This window comes from Acomys minous (genome assembly GCF_964271855.1).
Source record: "Acomys minous genome assembly, chromosome: 16".
Lineage (NCBI taxonomy): Eukaryota > Metazoa > Chordata > Mammalia > Rodentia > Muridae > Acomys > Acomys minous.
Genome location: NC_140498.1, coordinates 71,557,213 through 71,573,228, shown reverse-complemented (window position 1 = coordinate 71,573,228; position 16,016 = coordinate 71,557,213). Strand labels below are relative to the sequence as shown.

Below are 16,016 nucleotides of genomic sequence, written 5' to 3'. Positions count from 1 at the left end.
CACTGAGCCATCTCTCCAGCCCCTGCTTTTTCTTTTATGTACTTTTAATTTCTTAAAATAATGTCACCCCGTGTAGCTCAAGCTATCCTAGGACTCATTATATAAAGCAAGCTTGCTTCAAACTCACAGCATCCTCCCTGCCAGCCTCGAGAGTGCTGGGATGCCAGATACGCGCCTCGACACCCAACGTTCAAGTTAATTTTGTATGGCTGTGTACGTTTGCACCCAGTGTTATGTGGGGTGTGAGTGCAAATGCACGTGGAAGCCAGAGGTCAACTTTGGGTGCCACCCTTCAGTCTTTTGTTTGTTTTGTTTTGTTTTTGTTCCATGGAGATAAGGTTTCTCTGTGTAACCGTATGGCTGTCCTGAAACTCTCTCTATAGACCAGCCTGGCCTCAAACTCACAGACATAACAACTGCCTCTGCCTCCCGACAGCTTGGGTTAAGGGCGTGTGCCACTGTGCCTGGCCAAGCTCAATCCTTATTCTCACACAGCAAGCACTTTACAGCATTGAGCTTTCTCCATACCCCCCCCCCTTTTTTTTAATTATTATTTTTTTTTGGTTTTTCAGTTCTAACAGCCTTCTTTTCAGGTAAGTGCCAGATGCTAGGGTCTCCGTGGGCTCCTTATTTTGATGAGTTATTTGATACTGCAGTTCTGTTCAAGGGCCAGCATGTTCTGATTTTATGTTTTAGTGTTCAGTAAGGCAGGTCACCCTGTTATTCTGTTTCAGAATGTTCTGGGTTTTCCCATTATCGTTCTGGGTGAACTTTCAAATTTTATCAAGTTTCCCAAATGATTCCCTTAGGGCCGTGGTAAATTTCACTTGAAACCCGCCATCTTTTATATTAAACTGTTTAAATGTACTGACAAGCCATTTGCTTATTCAAATCTTACTTTTCTGTTTGTTTTGCTTTTGGTTTTTTGAGACAGGGTTTCTCTGTGTAGCCTTGGCTGTCCTAGACTCTGTAGACCAGGCTGGCCTCAAACTCACTTTTTTTTTTTTTCCTTTTTGACACAGGTCTCAAACTCACTACGTGCTCACCCAGGGCTCTGGCTGTATTAGGTTCTCTATCACCTGAACTAGTCTCCTATGGCTTTTTTTTTTTTGATGCTGTTATTAATGCACTGCACTATTTACTTTCACTTGTTTGTTGGTTATTGTTTTTGTTTTTGTGAGACAGGGTTTCTCTATGCAGTAACTCACAGCAACCTGCCTGCCTCTGCCTCCCCGAGTGCTGGGATTACAGGCGTGCACCACCACTCCCGGCTTGTTTGTTTTCTTTTTTCCCCCCTCTGTGTAGCCTTTGCTGTCCTGGAAGTCACAGAGTCCTGCCTGCCTCTGCCTCCCAAATGCTGGGGTTAAAAGCATGTATCCTCCTATGCTGTTAATTTATTTCTAATTGGTTCTTTCTTTCTTTTGTTTGAGAGATGGGGTACGACAGTTAACTACAGGGTACAGTCCTTTGGGAGGCAGAAGGAGGAAGACCCAAAGTTAAAGGCGTGAGCCACTATGCCCCCTCCCCTTTGGTTTCTTGAGACAGGGTTTGCTGTGTAGCCTTGGTTGTCCCGGAACTCACTCTGTAGACCAGGCTGTCCTTGAGCTCAGGGATCTGCCTGCTTCTGCCTCCCCAGTGCTGGCATTAAAGGCGTGCACCACCACCACCCGGCTTTCTAATTGATGTCTTCAATTCTAAAAACCTGCATCGCACTGTCATTTTAAAAAATAATTTATATAATGCTTCACCATTACCTGTTTATTATTGGTGGTAAGTGTGATTGAACCCTTAGGTTTGCAACAAACTTAGACTAACATTCCCCAGCCTCCCACTGGGAGAGTCTGGGCAAGAACTCTACTTCTGTGCCTCAGTGCCTTCCTTGGGAGAGTCTAAGCAAATGCTTTTCTACAGTCACACTTCCCCAACCTTCTTACCTGTTCTATTAGTGCTCTTAGATGACCAACAGCCCTCTTTTTTTCCTCTGTCAGTCCCTCAGCAGAGTCTATTGAAGCCTGGGAGTTCCGGCTTCAAGAGTTGGCTGCAGGATCAGCATTCATGCAAACCTCATCGCGGCCTGAACATTCCGCATGAGAGCACACTGCCGGGAACACCGCAGAAAATGGAGCGATCGGGAGCCGGGGTGTGGATTTCAGGCTCCCAAGTGAAAACCAGGCGTACACATCTGTAATCCCAGGCAGAAACAGGCGGATCCCTGGGGCCCTGAGATCCATCGCTGACCTCACACTCACGTACACTCATGCACGCACACACGCGTGCACGTGCTAGGAGACACCCGCAAGTGCGCGTGTGCGCACACACACAGAGAGACTTGAGTGATGGACAATTGTGACGGAATCCCCACTTACCTCAAACTCTTGCCTTCTCTTGTGACAGTCAGGACAGAACGGCTCCCGGTGGCACTTTGGACTCCCACCCACCCAGGGCATTGTGGGAAAAGGAGCACACCGGGGGAAGTATAAGAACGCCAGCTCTAGCTAGGATCATGAGTCTTTTAATATATTATTCTGAAAAGAAAGGAATTTAAAAAAAGTTCCTGACAGGTCTTTTTTTTTTTTTTTAATTTAAATAAATACCCTGCTCCCCCCTCCACCCACTCAAGTTCTCCCTCTTTCCCCAACTCCCCACCCATCCCTGGCTAGACCCTTACCCCAGAACTAAATAAAATGCCTGTTTTACAGCAGACCACACTCACTACCAAATTCTGGGAAAAACTATAAATACTGTCACTGTCTGGGCCACACTGCCTTCTGACGGCTCCCCAAGCAGACCCGTCCCACCCTCTCTGGCTGGGCAAGGATGGCAGAGGTCTTTAGGCACTGGCCTTGGGGAGAGTGCAAATTTAGCCTCGGTTTCTCCACCTCCCGCTTAGGAGTAGGTCAGAAGGGCCCAGAATTGCCCTCCAGACTAAAATAAATAACAAAATAAATACCCTCCCCCACTCCCCCTGGCTCTCAATAAAAGAGCTAGCTTCCCTGTGGTTCCAGTTAATTTCCTAGATGCCCCACCCCCAGCCGCCTCCAAACCCTTCCCGCTTCCCCCGCCCCTCCCCCAATGGCGATCGCTACCTTGGCCTTCACTTCAGGTGAACGTCAATCAAACCCTCCTCCTCTTCCTCCTCCTCCCCAAATTGCTTAGGATGCTGTTGGCACCTAAAAGCCCCCACGATGGGCCTAGTAAGAACCCTTTCTCCTAGTTCCTCCATCTCCCAAGTCTCAAGCCGACCTGGGCAGGCCCCTCCTTCCCTTTCCCAATCCAGGCGTCCCAGCCGCCCCTGAAATTCCTCAGATGGCAGTGTCCCAGAGGACCGTGTGCTGCCGGCGGCAGGGTGGGGTGCCGGACTTGCGGGGTTCAGGGCCCCGTCGCCAGCTTGGGAGGATAGGCATGCTCTCTTGCTTGCAGAGCCCCCGGTCTGGACGGTGGCGCGCCTTGATCTCCTTGCACACGCAGCGTTTGCGCTCGATCACCTCTAGCAGTTTGCCGTCGCGCTCCCGGGCCGGCTGGGGCGGCAGGGGTAGAGGCAGCACAGGGTGGGTCTGTGCCAGGAACCCCAGAAAGAGAAAAATATATATGGGATAAAGAAAGTCAAGGGCCTTGTGGCCAAACCAAAGACCTCCCGCGGAAGCAAACCTTCCCGCCGGGCCCTGCAGCTGGTCTTCTCCCGGGCTGTGGCTACCATGGGGACAGGTTTTCAGTTTGAGCACCCTTTCCCCCAGTGATGTGTTCTGGCCTTAGAATAGACTTGCCTGGCCCTGAGGAAAAAGCGCTTAAAAAAAAAAAAGTCGTCTTCAGGGCGTGATCCCAGCACTGGGGAGGCTGAGTCAGGGAGATTTCAGTGTGCTGGAGGCTAGCCTGTTCTACCTGAGTTCCAGGCCAGTAAGGGCTATATATATATATAATGAGACTGATTCAAGAAAAAGGGAAAAAACAAACAAAAAACAAAACAAAACAACAACCACCAGGGGGTGGTGGCACGTGGTTTTGATTCCAGAGGCAGAGTCAGGTGGATCTCTGAGATCTAGGGCAGCCAGCCTTGTCTACAGAGTCAGTTCCGGAACAGAGGCTGTCCTGAAACCCTCTTCCAAAACTCAAAAACAAAAACCAAAACCGACCACCCAATCAACAGAAAGAGAGAGAGAGGGAGGGGGGGAGAGAGAGAGAGAGGGAGGGGGGGAGAGAGAGAGAGAGCGAGAGAGCGAGAGAGCGAGAGAGAGAGAGAGAGAGAGAGAGAGAGAGAGAGAGAGAGAGAGAGAGAGCCTAAACTAAAAGCTAGTTTTTCCAGACCAGACATGTATTTTTCAAATTTGTCTTTGAAGGGGGTCTTTTATCTAAAGACTCGCTACCACCCAGGATCCTGCTTCTGTAACCATGGAACCAGGTAGCCATGGCAACTGTCTCTTACCCTCCTTGCCCTTAGCTCCTATTCCTCCCAGGCTGTGAGGGCCCCACTGGCTAGACCCCAGCCCGACTTTCTTTTTCTTTTCTTTTCTTTTTTCTTCTTTCTGTTCACCTTTCTATTTATTTACTAAAAAAATTTTTTTGTTGTTGTTGTTTTGTTTTTCAAGACAGGGTTTCTCTGCGTAGCCCTGGCTGTCCCGAACTCGCTTTATACACCAGGCTGTCCTCGAACTCATAGCAATCCACCTGCCTCTGCCTCCCAAGTGCTGGGATTACAGGCCCATGCCACTGTGCCCTGCCCACTTTCTTTGTAAGGTTTTTCATTTATTTGTGTATGTGTCTGCATGAGCATGTGCTGTATGTATAGACTTGGAGGCCAGAAGAGGACATCAAACCCCTTGGAGCTAGTTACAGGCGACTGTGAACTACAACACGTGGGTGCTGAGAACTGGACTGTGGTTCTCTGCAAGAGGACATGCTTTTAATGGTTCGGCCAGCTCTCTGTCTCCTTTCTTTTTTCTTTCTTTCCTTCTTTCTTTCTTTCTTTTTTTCCCCCCAAGACAGGGTTTCTCTGTGTACCCTTGGCTGTCCTGGACTCACTCTGTAGACCAGGCTGGCCTTGAACTCACAGTGATCCACCTGCCTCTGCCTCCTGAGTGCTGAGATTAAAGGCACGCGCCACCATGCCCGGCTTCCTTTCTTTCTTTTCTTTTTTGAGACAGGCTGGGCTGGAACTCAGTATTTAGTGCAGGGAGAATAGCTTTGAACTTTCAATCCTCCTGCCTCCACCTCCTCCCAAGGAGAGTTTACAGGTATGTGCCCTAACCCCTTTCTTACCCTATTTACTAATTCATTTATTTTGTTTTTTTAATTTTAGTTTTTTGCAGGACAAGGTTTCTCTGTGTATCCCTGGCTGTCCTGGAACTCACCTTGTAGACCAGGCTGGCCTCGAACTCACAGAGATCCTCCTGCCTCTACCTCCCGAGTGCTGGGATTAAAGGTGTGCGCCACCACTGCCTGGCTACTATTCTGGTTTTTAATTTCGTATTTTGGTTTTTGGTTGGTTGGTGGGATTTGGTTTTTAAGGACAGGGTTTCTCTGTGTAGCCTTGGCTGTTCTTAACTCACTTTGTAGACCAGGCTAGCCTCAAACTCAGAGATCCACCTGCCTCTGCCTCCTGAGTGCTGGGATTAAAGGCGTGCGTCACCACACCCGGCTAGTGCATGTGCCACTGTGCCCTGGCTAATTTAGTATTTTAGGACAGGTTTGTTTGTTTTTTTAAATGTAGACCAAGCTGGTCTCCAAATCTAGAAAATTCCTTTCACCTTCCCCCGGTCACTAAATTGCAGGAGTTGAGCCAGTATATCTGTCTTTCCTTGCCTTTCTTTCCATTCCCAAGCCTTCTTTTCTATTTGCTCCTTTAAAGATAAAAAAAAAAAAGACCAGATCTCACCTGGCTCAGGACATCTCTGGGCTGGCTGCAAGGGCGAGGGGTATGTAGCGCAGCCTGACGGACTCCAGAGGTGGAGGCAGAGCGGCCGAGGCGGTACCCTCCTGTGAAATCTATGTCCGAAAACCAAGGATGAGAAGCGAGACCCACAGATGTCCCTTCCCTCACCTCCCTGAAGAGGCCATAGGCCAAACTGTCCCCTGCCTCATCAAAAGTGAGGAGATGGAGATAGTGTCAAGATACAGAGTTCTAGCCGGGTGTGGTGGCGCACGCCTTTAATTCCAGCACTTGGGAGGCAGAGGTAGGTGGATCACTGTGAGTTCGAGGCCAGCCTGGTCTACAAAGTGACTCTAGGACAGTGAAGGCTACACAGAGAAATCCTGTTTCCAAAAAGACAAAACAAAAAACAAAAACAAAAAGATTCAGAGTTCTAGGCTAAGGATATAGCTCAGTAGTACAGCAATCACTTGCCTAGAATCCCTCAGTGAGGGGCTAGGGTGTGGCTCAGTGGTAGAGCACCTGCCTAGAATCCCCCAGTGAGGGGCTGGGGTGTGGCTCAGTGGTAGAGCCCCTGCCTAGAATCCCCCAGTGAGGGGCTGGGGGTGTAGCCCAGCAGTAGAGTACCTGCCTAGAATCCCCCAATGAGGGGTTGGGGGTGTAGCCCAGCAGTAGAGTACCTGCCTGGCATGTGGGAACTTCTGGGTCCCACTCAAAGTACAAGAGATATTTTTCAAAGGTAGACACGGAATTGATGGTAAGTTTCCAGACCCACCCATCTCTCTATATAGAATACAAGGGCAAGGTGTCACCTCCATTCCGGTGGCAGGCTGGGAAAGTCTGGCAAGGGACTGGCAGCGCTGTGCGGCTCCCTCCTCGTTCATGGTGGATCCTGGCCAGTAGACCCTCTGCCCCCTGGCTCCTCACAGGAATCCCTGATGCCACAGGACCCCTGTCTTCATGCTCTACTTTGCCTGAACCTTCCGTACTGCCATTCCAGGCCCGGGCACCATCCTCTTCTGCTAGGATAACAAAAGCAAAAACCAAAGAAAGCTGAGTGTCCACAGGCGGGAGGGGCCTTTCTACCCCACCCCCACCCCCACCCCCGAAACACAGTGCAGCATGGAAAAATCACAACAGGGACAGGAAAGGCTTTACCTCTCACTCCCCCAAGACACACACACACACACACACACACACAAGCACCCTAGACCCAGCCCTGCCACCTCACTTTCTACCCATTGTTACCATCTCTGGGGCTCAGAATCATATATATTATGTGTGTGTTATGTTCAGAAAATCCTTTTGGGGCTTTCTCGACCTAGCTTAAAAACATCTCCAAGTCTAGATAGGGTTAGAACGAACACTCTAGAAACCAGGGGTGCTGTCTCTCTGTAGGGAGAGAACACCAACTCCTGATCCCAGAAAGGGGGTAGGGGGGGGCTGTTGAGTGTATAGAGTTGGGGGAAGGGCAGCGTGTGAACTAAGCCCATCTCTGAGAGCAGGCCTGGCAGAGCATTGCGTTGCCTGGCAACGGTAGGGGCCTCCCTCTCCTCTCACTCCTGTCTGGATGGGTTGCCATGGAAATGGCTGGGAGGCAGCTGTGTTTAGCTCCTAGTGTGCACACACTCACAAACACACACACACACCCTTGCAGCCCGAGGAAGGGAGGGGCGGAGGGTGGAGCAGGGAAGAGGCTGGATCCTACCCCAGCCCCCCCCCCCCCCATCCCAGACCTTCCTACCTTTTCCTGAACACATTCATTCTGCTCCTCATCCCCATCTTTCTCAGTCTCCCAGAGAACTTCCCAGGTCAGGACAATAGGCCTGTAGAGTCTAAATACCTCCCCTTAAATATTTACTCCCTAACCCCCAAACCATTAGCAACACCCCCACACCCGGTCCCGTCCCCCCCCCCCCCCCCACTCACTGTCTGGTTCCTTTGCTTTCCTCCCTCCGTAAAGGACCTTCCTCTGCAGAGCCCAGCCTGACCCAAACGTGCCGCCCATCTCTTCTTCCTCTTCTGGTGTCCCTGCACTGGTGATAACATGGGCACAGGAGATGCTGGCAAAGGCACCTCCATCAGTGGCTTGTTCTTGCAGTTGGATCTTGACCATGGGGGATGGTGCCCCCATTCCACAGCCCTTACTCAGCACACTCCCAGCCTTGAGACTGTCATAGGCGGGGGGTCTCTTGAGCCCAGCTGCTGTGGCTGGGTAGGTCCAGAGAGGGGTCAGGGGACCTGCGGTTGGATCAGGAAGGCTGTGGGGGGAGGCCAGGCAGCTGCGGTGGTGGAGGACCCCAGCTGCTGAGCCCATAGCCCCGCTATGGGGGCCAGATTTCCCTGGTACAGGGGGCCTCGAACTGGCGCACAGCATTCCATGAAGAACTGAAATCTCCTCCGTCTTTGGCTCCCCAACACCCAGAGGTGGACCAGCTGGCAGGACTGAGTGTGTGGTCACTTTTACCGCAGAATACACCATAGTGTACGACACGGCCTTGTCCTTGGGGGGACCGGGGAGCAAGGCAGCTGAGGCAGGGTGTGCTGCCGGTACCCCTGCCGCCTTGGGGCAGATCATGCTGTGAGAGTTGGGGAGCTCCCGCTCCCCCCGGGTCTGGCCTGAGCCCTGGGGTGGCAAAGGTGTTGAGTGGCTCCGAGCTCGGCCTGATGGTCCCAGCAATAGCAGGTTGGCAGCAGGAGGCGGAGGCGGCAGGGGAGGCGTCTCGCGCTCTCGTGCAGGCACTTGGGGAGCTGGGGTGGAACCGGCTGGCTCCTTGGAGTGGCAGAGGACCGGAAGCCTTGAGCCCCCATCGCCAGGGGCCCGTGAAGCAGACTTGGCTTGAGGGAAGGCCAGGAGTGGAGGCCGGTGCTGAAGGAGGTTGGGAAAGGGCGGGGGGATTTCACACGGAGTGGTCTTGGTGGGTGTCCCATCCCTCCGGCTCGGGAGGGCTGAAGCTGGGCGCCGGTGGGGGTGAGGGTGGGGGTGGAGTTGGAGGCCATGAGGCTGTTGTGGAAGGGAGGGTGCCATCAATGGAGGAGGCCCATTACCCCTGCCATCTCCTGCCTCTTCAGGCAAAGGGTACTTCATCTCTTCATAAATAGCCTCGCTGTCCTCAGAGTCCGAATCCGCACCAGCTGGAGGGGTTGGGCCGCCACTTCCAACAGGAGGTCCTGTTAGGCCTCCTCCACTTCGTCCTCCTCCACGAAAGACATCCCCCACCATCTCAATGTATACGGGCTCTTCTTCCTGGGCACCTGTGTCCAGGTCTCCAGCTATCCGAGAAGCCCTACTGAGGCGTTGTAGGGGAAGCTTCCCCCCTCGAGGAGATGGGGCTGGTGCACAAGATTCATCGAACGACACAGACAACTGGGTGTTGGGGCTTCGCCTGGGCTTTTGTGGTGGAACCTTCCGGCTAGACTCCCGGCACTCTGGGGTGGGCTTCTGAGAACCTAAGTCAGGTAGGAAGAAGAAAAGAAACGCAGCTTATTGAATAGAGAGCATCTAACATCTCAGGTAAGTGCTCTACCACTGAGCCACACCTCAGCCCCTCCCTGGGGTATTCTAGGCAGGTGCTCTACCACTGAACCACACCCCAGCCCCTCACTGGGGGATTCTAGGCAGGTGCTCTACCACTGAGACACACCTCAGCCCCTCACTGGGGGATTCTAGGCAGGTGCTCTACCACTGAGCCACACCTCAGCCCCTCACTGGGAGTTTCTAGGCAAGTACTCTACCACTGAGACACACCCCAGCCCCTCACTGGGGGATTCTAGGCAGGTGCTCTACCACTGAGCCATACCCCAGCCCCTCACTGGGGGATTCTAGTCAGGTGCTCTACCACTGAGCCACACCCCAGCCCCTCACTGGGGGATTCTAGGCAGGTGCTCTACCACTGAGCCACACCCCAGCCCCTCACTGGGAGTTTCTAGGCAGGGGCTCTACCACTGAGCCACACCCCAGCCCCTCACTGGGGGATTCTAGGCAGGGGCTCTACCACTGAGCCACACCCCAGCCCCTCACTGGGGGATTCTAGGCAGGTGCTCTACCACTGAGCCACACCCCAGCCCCTCACTGGGGGATTCTAGGCAGGTGCCCTACCACTGAGCCACACCCCAGCCCCTCACTGGGGGATTCTAGGCAGGTGCCCTACCACTGAGCCACACCCCAGCCCCTCACTGGGGGATTCTAGGCAGGTGCTTTACCACAGAGCCACACCCCAGCCCCTCACTGGGGGATTCTAGGCAGGTGCTTTACCACAGAGCCATGTCCCAGCCCCTCACTGGGGGATTCTAGGCAGGTGCTCTACCTTTGGAACACATTCCCAGCTTTTATTTTTTTCTGATTGGTTTTTTTCTCTTTTAAGGTAGGGCCTCTAAGTTGCCCAGGCTGGCTTTGAATTCATTCTACAGTAAAGGGAGAGATTGACCTCTTGACCACCTTCAAGGACATATTTGTCTATTCACCTTTTCCACAACCTTCCACTCAGAACCCGGTAAAGTTCTTTTCTACAAGGCAGTCCCCAGTCTTTTACTTTTCTTTCTGTCTTTTTTTTGTCTTCCTTCCTTCCTTTCTTTCTCTTTTGTTTGTTTGAGACAGGGTCTCACTTTGTAGCCTTAGCTAGCCTGGAACTCCATATGTAGTCCAGGCTAGCCTTGAACTCACAGAGATCCTCCTGTCTCTACCCCCTTAGTGTTGGGATTAAAGGCATGCACCACCACGGCTGGGTTTTGTTGGTTTGCTTTTTGTCTTTTTTTGTTGTTCTGTTTGTTGGTTTTTCGAGACGGGGTTTCTGTGTGTAGCCCTGGTTGTCCTGGACTCGCTTTGTAGACCAGACTGGCCTCGAACTCACAGCAATCCACCTGCCTCTACCTCCCAAGTACTGGGATTAAAGGCGTGTGCCACCACGCCCAGCCTTTTGTTTTTTAATTCAGGGTGGGTTTTTTTTTTTGGGGGGGGGGTCTGTTTTTGTTCTTTTGAGATTGGATCTCACCTCATACCACAGCCCATAATCTTAAGATTCCTTCCTCAACTCCTACCAACGCCAGCATCTGCAGCCCCGCCCCACCTTTGTGTCCTTTCCTAAGAGCTGTTTTTTAGGGGGTGTCTCCTGCCCTTGAATGGTTCATCTGAGGTCCATCTAAAAGAACACCCCCCATTCCTTTGGAAAATGGAACCTTCCACTTCCATGGCTCTTGGCTGAATGAACCCTCCTAGAGGGGCTCCCCCTAGCCTGGAATGGATCCTGCCAGCTGCCAGCTTCCTCTGAAGAGAGATGGGTAACAGGATGATTATCTCACCTGCTTTCTTACTTGGCGGTGTCTCTGGCCCGGATCCTGCCATGCTGAGCTTGGTGCTAGGATGTCTCCGGGGCTTAGCTGGGGGTCTCCGGGTGCTACTGTCCTCGGTGAGACCTCCCCCACCTCCTGCAGGCCCACCCCCTACACTGTCCATGCTGCCCACCGAATGGCAGGAGAGAGAGCGTGGGGCCATGGCGCTACGGCAGGGGTGGGGGGTATGTTCCTGGGACGCAGGCATCGTCATGAAGCCCATCCTGAGGGACCGTCGGAGCGAGGCAATATCCCGCACTCGAACCCCAGGCCCTGGGACAGCCCCAGGCCCCACTGGGCCTGTCGGGGCTGCTTCCTTACTGGAGCTAGGGAAAGAAGACAGGTTGGAACAGAAGTTAAGACGTCAAGCCCCTAATTTGCCTTCCTCCATCTCAAGAGGACATGGCCTTTTCTTTCTTTCTTTTTTTCTTTCTTTTTTTTAGACAGGGTCTCTCTGTGTAGCCTTGACTATCCTGGACTTGCTTTGTAGACCAGGGTGGCCTCGAACTCACAGCGACCCTCCTGCCTCTGCCTCCCAAGTGCTGGGAATTAAAGGCGTCCACCACCACGCCAGGCCTGAGATGGCCTTTTGAAGAGTAGAACAAGTCTGTTTCCCAAGTCAGGAGGACAGGAACCTAGGGTAGGGATATCTGAAGGACTATGATCCAGGGCACGGATCTTTTCAGGCAGATTCTTAGGAAAAGCCAGGCAATGGCAGGGATAGCATACGGCGTCCGAAATGAAGTGTGTGTATATATAAGACAGTGTGTCCCTGGTGCTGACGGACCACCTAACTAGTACATGGCCTGTTATGTGGAGAGAGATGTGATCCAGGCAACAGCCACCTGACAGACAAGCAGACACACCTGCCATTGGGCTCTTTTTCACATGGTGGTCCACACCTGGCCTCCTCTTCATGCTAAGCTACTACGGCCTCTGTCACACCACAGGCCTCCTCTTCCAGAGGCAGGGTGTGATGCCTGAATCACCAGGACAGCCTCCCTGGGAGAGAGCGCTCTCTCTCTCTCTCTCTCTCTCTCTCTCTCTCTCTCTCTCTGCTGCCCTCTCTCTGTCAGCCTCCTCCTCAGCTCTATTCCCTTTCTCTGTCCCCTAGTTCTCTTCTGGGTGAGTGAGGGGAGGGGGGAGAGCTGCTGCGGGGTGGGCTCTCATTAAGGCCCTGTCTACTAACCCTTCATTAGGGGGAGATCGCTGTAACGATCGCTCTGATTAATCTAATTAGCAACAAGAATTAAACTCTACAGTTGCAAGTCGGGAGAAGGGAGCTGGGAGGCGGTCTGACTCAGGCTCCGAGAGGGGCTGGGTAGTCAAAGGGAAAGGAGGAGGAGGAGGAGGAGGAATCTGAGAGAGGACAGGCCTGAGTTCTGGGGAGGTCAGGAGAAAGGGTTGGTGGGAATGCAAGAGTGAGGGGTAGTCCCCCTGGCTCCACCTGGCTCTTCCGCAGTACTTAGACTGTGAATACACACACACACACACACACACACACACACACACACACACACACACACACACGTCATTTAGTCCCTCACTTCCTCCAAAAGAGACGACCGAGGAAGGGACTGCAGGAGCCCCTCTTTGAGGTCCCCCCCCCTACAAATGACCATCTCCCCAGACCCTGGGAGGAAGGTGGGGCCTGCCCTTTCCAAGGTCAGGTGACAGGGGAAAACCAACAGCCAGTCTCAAAACAACAGGAAAGAGAGCCGGCAAGGGATGACTTGGGCCCTCAGGTTTGGGGGACGAGCTAATAAGGGGTTCCAAAGCTGGAAGTCATCCCCTTGGCCATACCCTCCCTGCCCCCCCCCCATCCCCCAGGAAGCCAGGACCAAGGCTGGGACCAAGCATGTGCACTTGCAGCCATTCCACGCTAAGTAGAAAATCTTGAGGGGGAAAAAAAAACACCTCCCATTGTTGACTAGGCTGATGGGCCCCAGGTGGGGCTGTGGCTAAGCAGAAGAGGCAGGCCTAGGTGCAACAGGGTGGGACAGTCTAGGGCCCCAGCCTTACCTCCTTTTGGCCTCTCCTTCTTTGTGCTGTCTCCACTCCAGCTTGGTTTTTCGGTAGAGAAGGTTCATGTCGTGGGGCAAAAGGTGGGGGCTGAGGGGCCCTGCTTAATGCCACCAGGCCCGGGGGGCGGCCCTCCCTGGGTCCCGGATCCACTTGATAAGAAGGAATGGGGTGATGAGTAGAAAAAAGGAAGATATGGTTCGGGGAGGGATGAATGGAAGAGAAAAAAGGGGCAGAGACGTGATTTGGGTCTTCAGAAGAGGAAAACACAGGCACAGAATATCCAACACAGCCTATGGGACCCCCTCCCAGACAAACAGACAGACATAGAAGTGTGTGTGTGTGTGTGTATGTGTGTGTGTACAGTCACACACCCTGACAAAGGTGTCTGGAGCCCCCACAGACACTCGAGAGACCAGGTTGACACAGATCCCCATTCTTTATAAATATCCCCTGAACCATCACAGACAGACAGACCTCACAAACACACAGCAACTCCGGAGGCACACATCACATTTAGACACGCCACCAGGCCACAGACTTAACATCTACAAACAGGGACAGACATTAGAGGGGCACCAGGTAAACACAAACCCGGGAACGGCAAATACACAGACATAAACACCCACCGACACACCCACCGATACACACACACAGACCTCTAGCACACAAATCTGCTATGGAATTGGCCACACCTACAGACAAGTTGTGCACAGGGCCTACTTGCGTACATTACACCCAGCTAGGGAAAGAGGGGGGGGGGGTGTAGTTAGGCTTGCTATGCTCTCTTGGGTCCTGAGGCTGAGTGGGGGGTTCACCAAGACAGGGCGGGGACGCTAGAGGAAGGATGGTGATACTTAATTGGACAACTACAATCCCACCCTTCCGTCTACCTTCACTCCCTGAAGTCCTCGATTTTCCAGTCCTGGGCCTGGACCTCCGGTCCACCTCTATCCGAGCTCCCTGGTCCCTCAGCAATGGTTTGTGCCTCCCTGCTCTCGCTGACGGCCCAAATCAAATCTACCTTCTTTCTCCTCCAGGATTTGGGAGAACCCCCCGGCTTCCCCCTACTAGTCCCGCCCCTGAATCCCACCCTGGCGGGGGCGGGGGGTCTCCAGCCTGGCCCCATAGCAACCTTCTGGGCTGCGGCCTCCATACCTGCCGCTTTTGCGTCCCTTCCCCCAAACACACACACACACTCTCCCTTTCGCCTTCAGCCTCACGTCTCCTCCCTGGAGCCCCTCCTCACAGCCGTCCTCCTCCTTCCTCAGTTTGTTCCAAACCTGGCCTGCCTCGTCCGTTCCCCCCCCCCCCAACACCTCCCCTTTTCCATCCAAGGGCCCCAGGTTCCCGGGGCACCCCCCCCCTTCCCTTGTCCTGCTACCCTGGGTGTCTCCGCCTCTCGCCCCGCCAATCCTCCCTGCCCCTAGTCCCCCCATCACCACCTCCCCACATGAAGCCTCCCCAGTTTCTACATCACCGTACCTGGCCTGCCGGGCGCCGGCCCCCCCATGCCGGGCTCCGCCCGGAGCAGGAGGAGGGAGGAGGAGAGACAGAGAGAGACCGGGGGAGCCGAACTGGGCCCTGCCGCAGAGACAGCCCCGCCTCCGGGTCCGCCCCCAGACCCGCCCCCGGCCCCAAACCCACCCTTCCACACCCTCCAAGGACAGAGCGGGAACGGCGGTGCGGCGCTGCACCAGCAGGTTGGGGTGGAGGGTGCAGGGCCCGCGGAGCGTACAGGGGAGCTTGAGAGGAAGGTCTTAGGGTGCGGGAGTCCAGCTCCCCAGCTTTCGGGCGTCTGGTCCTCGCTGACCCGCGCCCCTTACTCAGCCGGGCGGTGCTGGGTTTGGGTCTCTCAAGCCTATAGCGGAGCGGAGCAGGGTGCTCAGCAGCGCCCCCCAGCGGGAATCTGGAGGTCGCACCCACCCGTGAACCCCGTGCGCCTTAGCGCTCCCGGGTGGGAGGCTGCGGCAGCGGCCCCTGGGTGCTGCCAAGCGGTGAGGCGGGCAGAAGGACCCCGAGTCGCCAGCCCGGAGGTCAGCGCATCTGCTCAGCAAGGGGCGTGCTCCTTTGGCCGAGTCCCCGCCGTGCCCCGACTCCGCTACCCCGCCCTAGGTGCGGGGAGGGCACGAGAATTGGCTGGCATGGTGCTGGGCCTCCTCCCCTTGCAGCCTCCCAGGCGCCCGGACCTTGTTCCACCGTGTGGGGCTCAAAGTCTTCCGCACGTCCGCCCCCGCGGTCCAAGTCATCCCCTACTAACCTTTGACTCCCTGGGCGCCGCCCGCCAGGATCTGGGCACACCAGGTCGACCTCTATGGGAGACCACCCTGGGCACCGCCGGGGAGTGGTTAGGGATGTGACCCCTCCCCTCCCTTGACCTTTTCTCATCAGCCCGTTGACAAATTCCTTGCTTGGATTAGCTTTGACACATAGCTCTGTGGTTGGGTAAATTAGCGTCCAGAAGTCCTTGGCTGCACCCTACCCGGACTGAAAAATAAGATCCCTGCAAAATATGCACATCCTAATCTCTGGTATTTGTGCATGCTTTCCAATGCGGCAAAATCTTTGCAGGTGTGCTGTGTGGCCTCCAGCAAATCTCAACTGCTTGTCCTGAGCCATGCCTCGTTTTCCATCCCTGCCTCTGTTAACCTTACTGGAGAGAGACCTGGCTCGCTGTGGCACACACGTGTGCTCCCAGCATTCCTCAGGTGGATGCTGGAAGATCTTCAGTTCAAGGTCAGCCTCAGCTGCACAAGCTCTACGTCAACGTGGCAATAAACAAAGACCTTATGAAGAAAGAGGA

General features: G+C 54.1%; 1 protein-coding gene across 7 annotated transcripts; it reads right to left on the bottom strand.

Moving 5' to 3' along the window:
• Positions 1-2,496: 2,496 nt before the first annotated feature.
• NYAP1 (neuronal tyrosine phosphorylated phosphoinositide-3-kinase adaptor 1) lies at positions 2,497-15,789 on the bottom strand. 7 transcript variants are annotated; one of them, XM_084761971.1, is made up of 7 exons: positions 15,474-15,544; positions 13,214-13,365; positions 11,162-11,517; positions 7,793-9,313; positions 6,676-6,885; positions 5,870-5,979; positions 2,497-3,554 (listed from the first exon to the last, which is right to left on the bottom strand). In XM_084761971.1, exons 2-7 carry the CDS (start codon positions 13,279-13,281, stop codon positions 3,303-3,305), a joined length of 2,517 nt encoding a protein of 838 aa, XP_084618097.1. In that variant the 5' UTR covers positions 13,282-13,365; positions 15,474-15,544; the 3' UTR covers positions 2,497-3,302. The 7 variants fall into 7 exon arrangements, with proteins under 7 accessions (XP_084618097.1, XP_084618098.1, XP_084618095.1 ...); XM_084761972.1 differs by lacking the exon at positions 15,474-15,544 and adding an exon at positions 14,861-15,408; XM_084761969.1 differs by lacking the exon at positions 15,474-15,544 and adding an exon at positions 14,699-14,841.
• Between the last annotated feature and the right edge of the window lie 227 nt (positions 15,790-16,016).

Bases quoted from the DNA above. Each gene is read 5' to 3' on its own strand.
- NYAP1 (XM_084761967.1), bottom strand. From the start codon at position 15,601: ATGAGAAAAGGTCAAGGGAGGGGAGGGGTCACATCCCTAACCACTCCC. The intron at 9,314-11,161 runs GTGAGATAATCA...TACCTGACTTAG, and splicing joins ACCGCCAAGTAAGAAAGCAG to GTTCTCAGAAGCCCACCCCA. The intron at 3,555-5,869 runs GTGAGATCTGGT...TTCCTGGCACAG, and splicing joins CCAGAGATGTCCTGAGCCAG to ACCCACCCTGTGCTGCCTCT.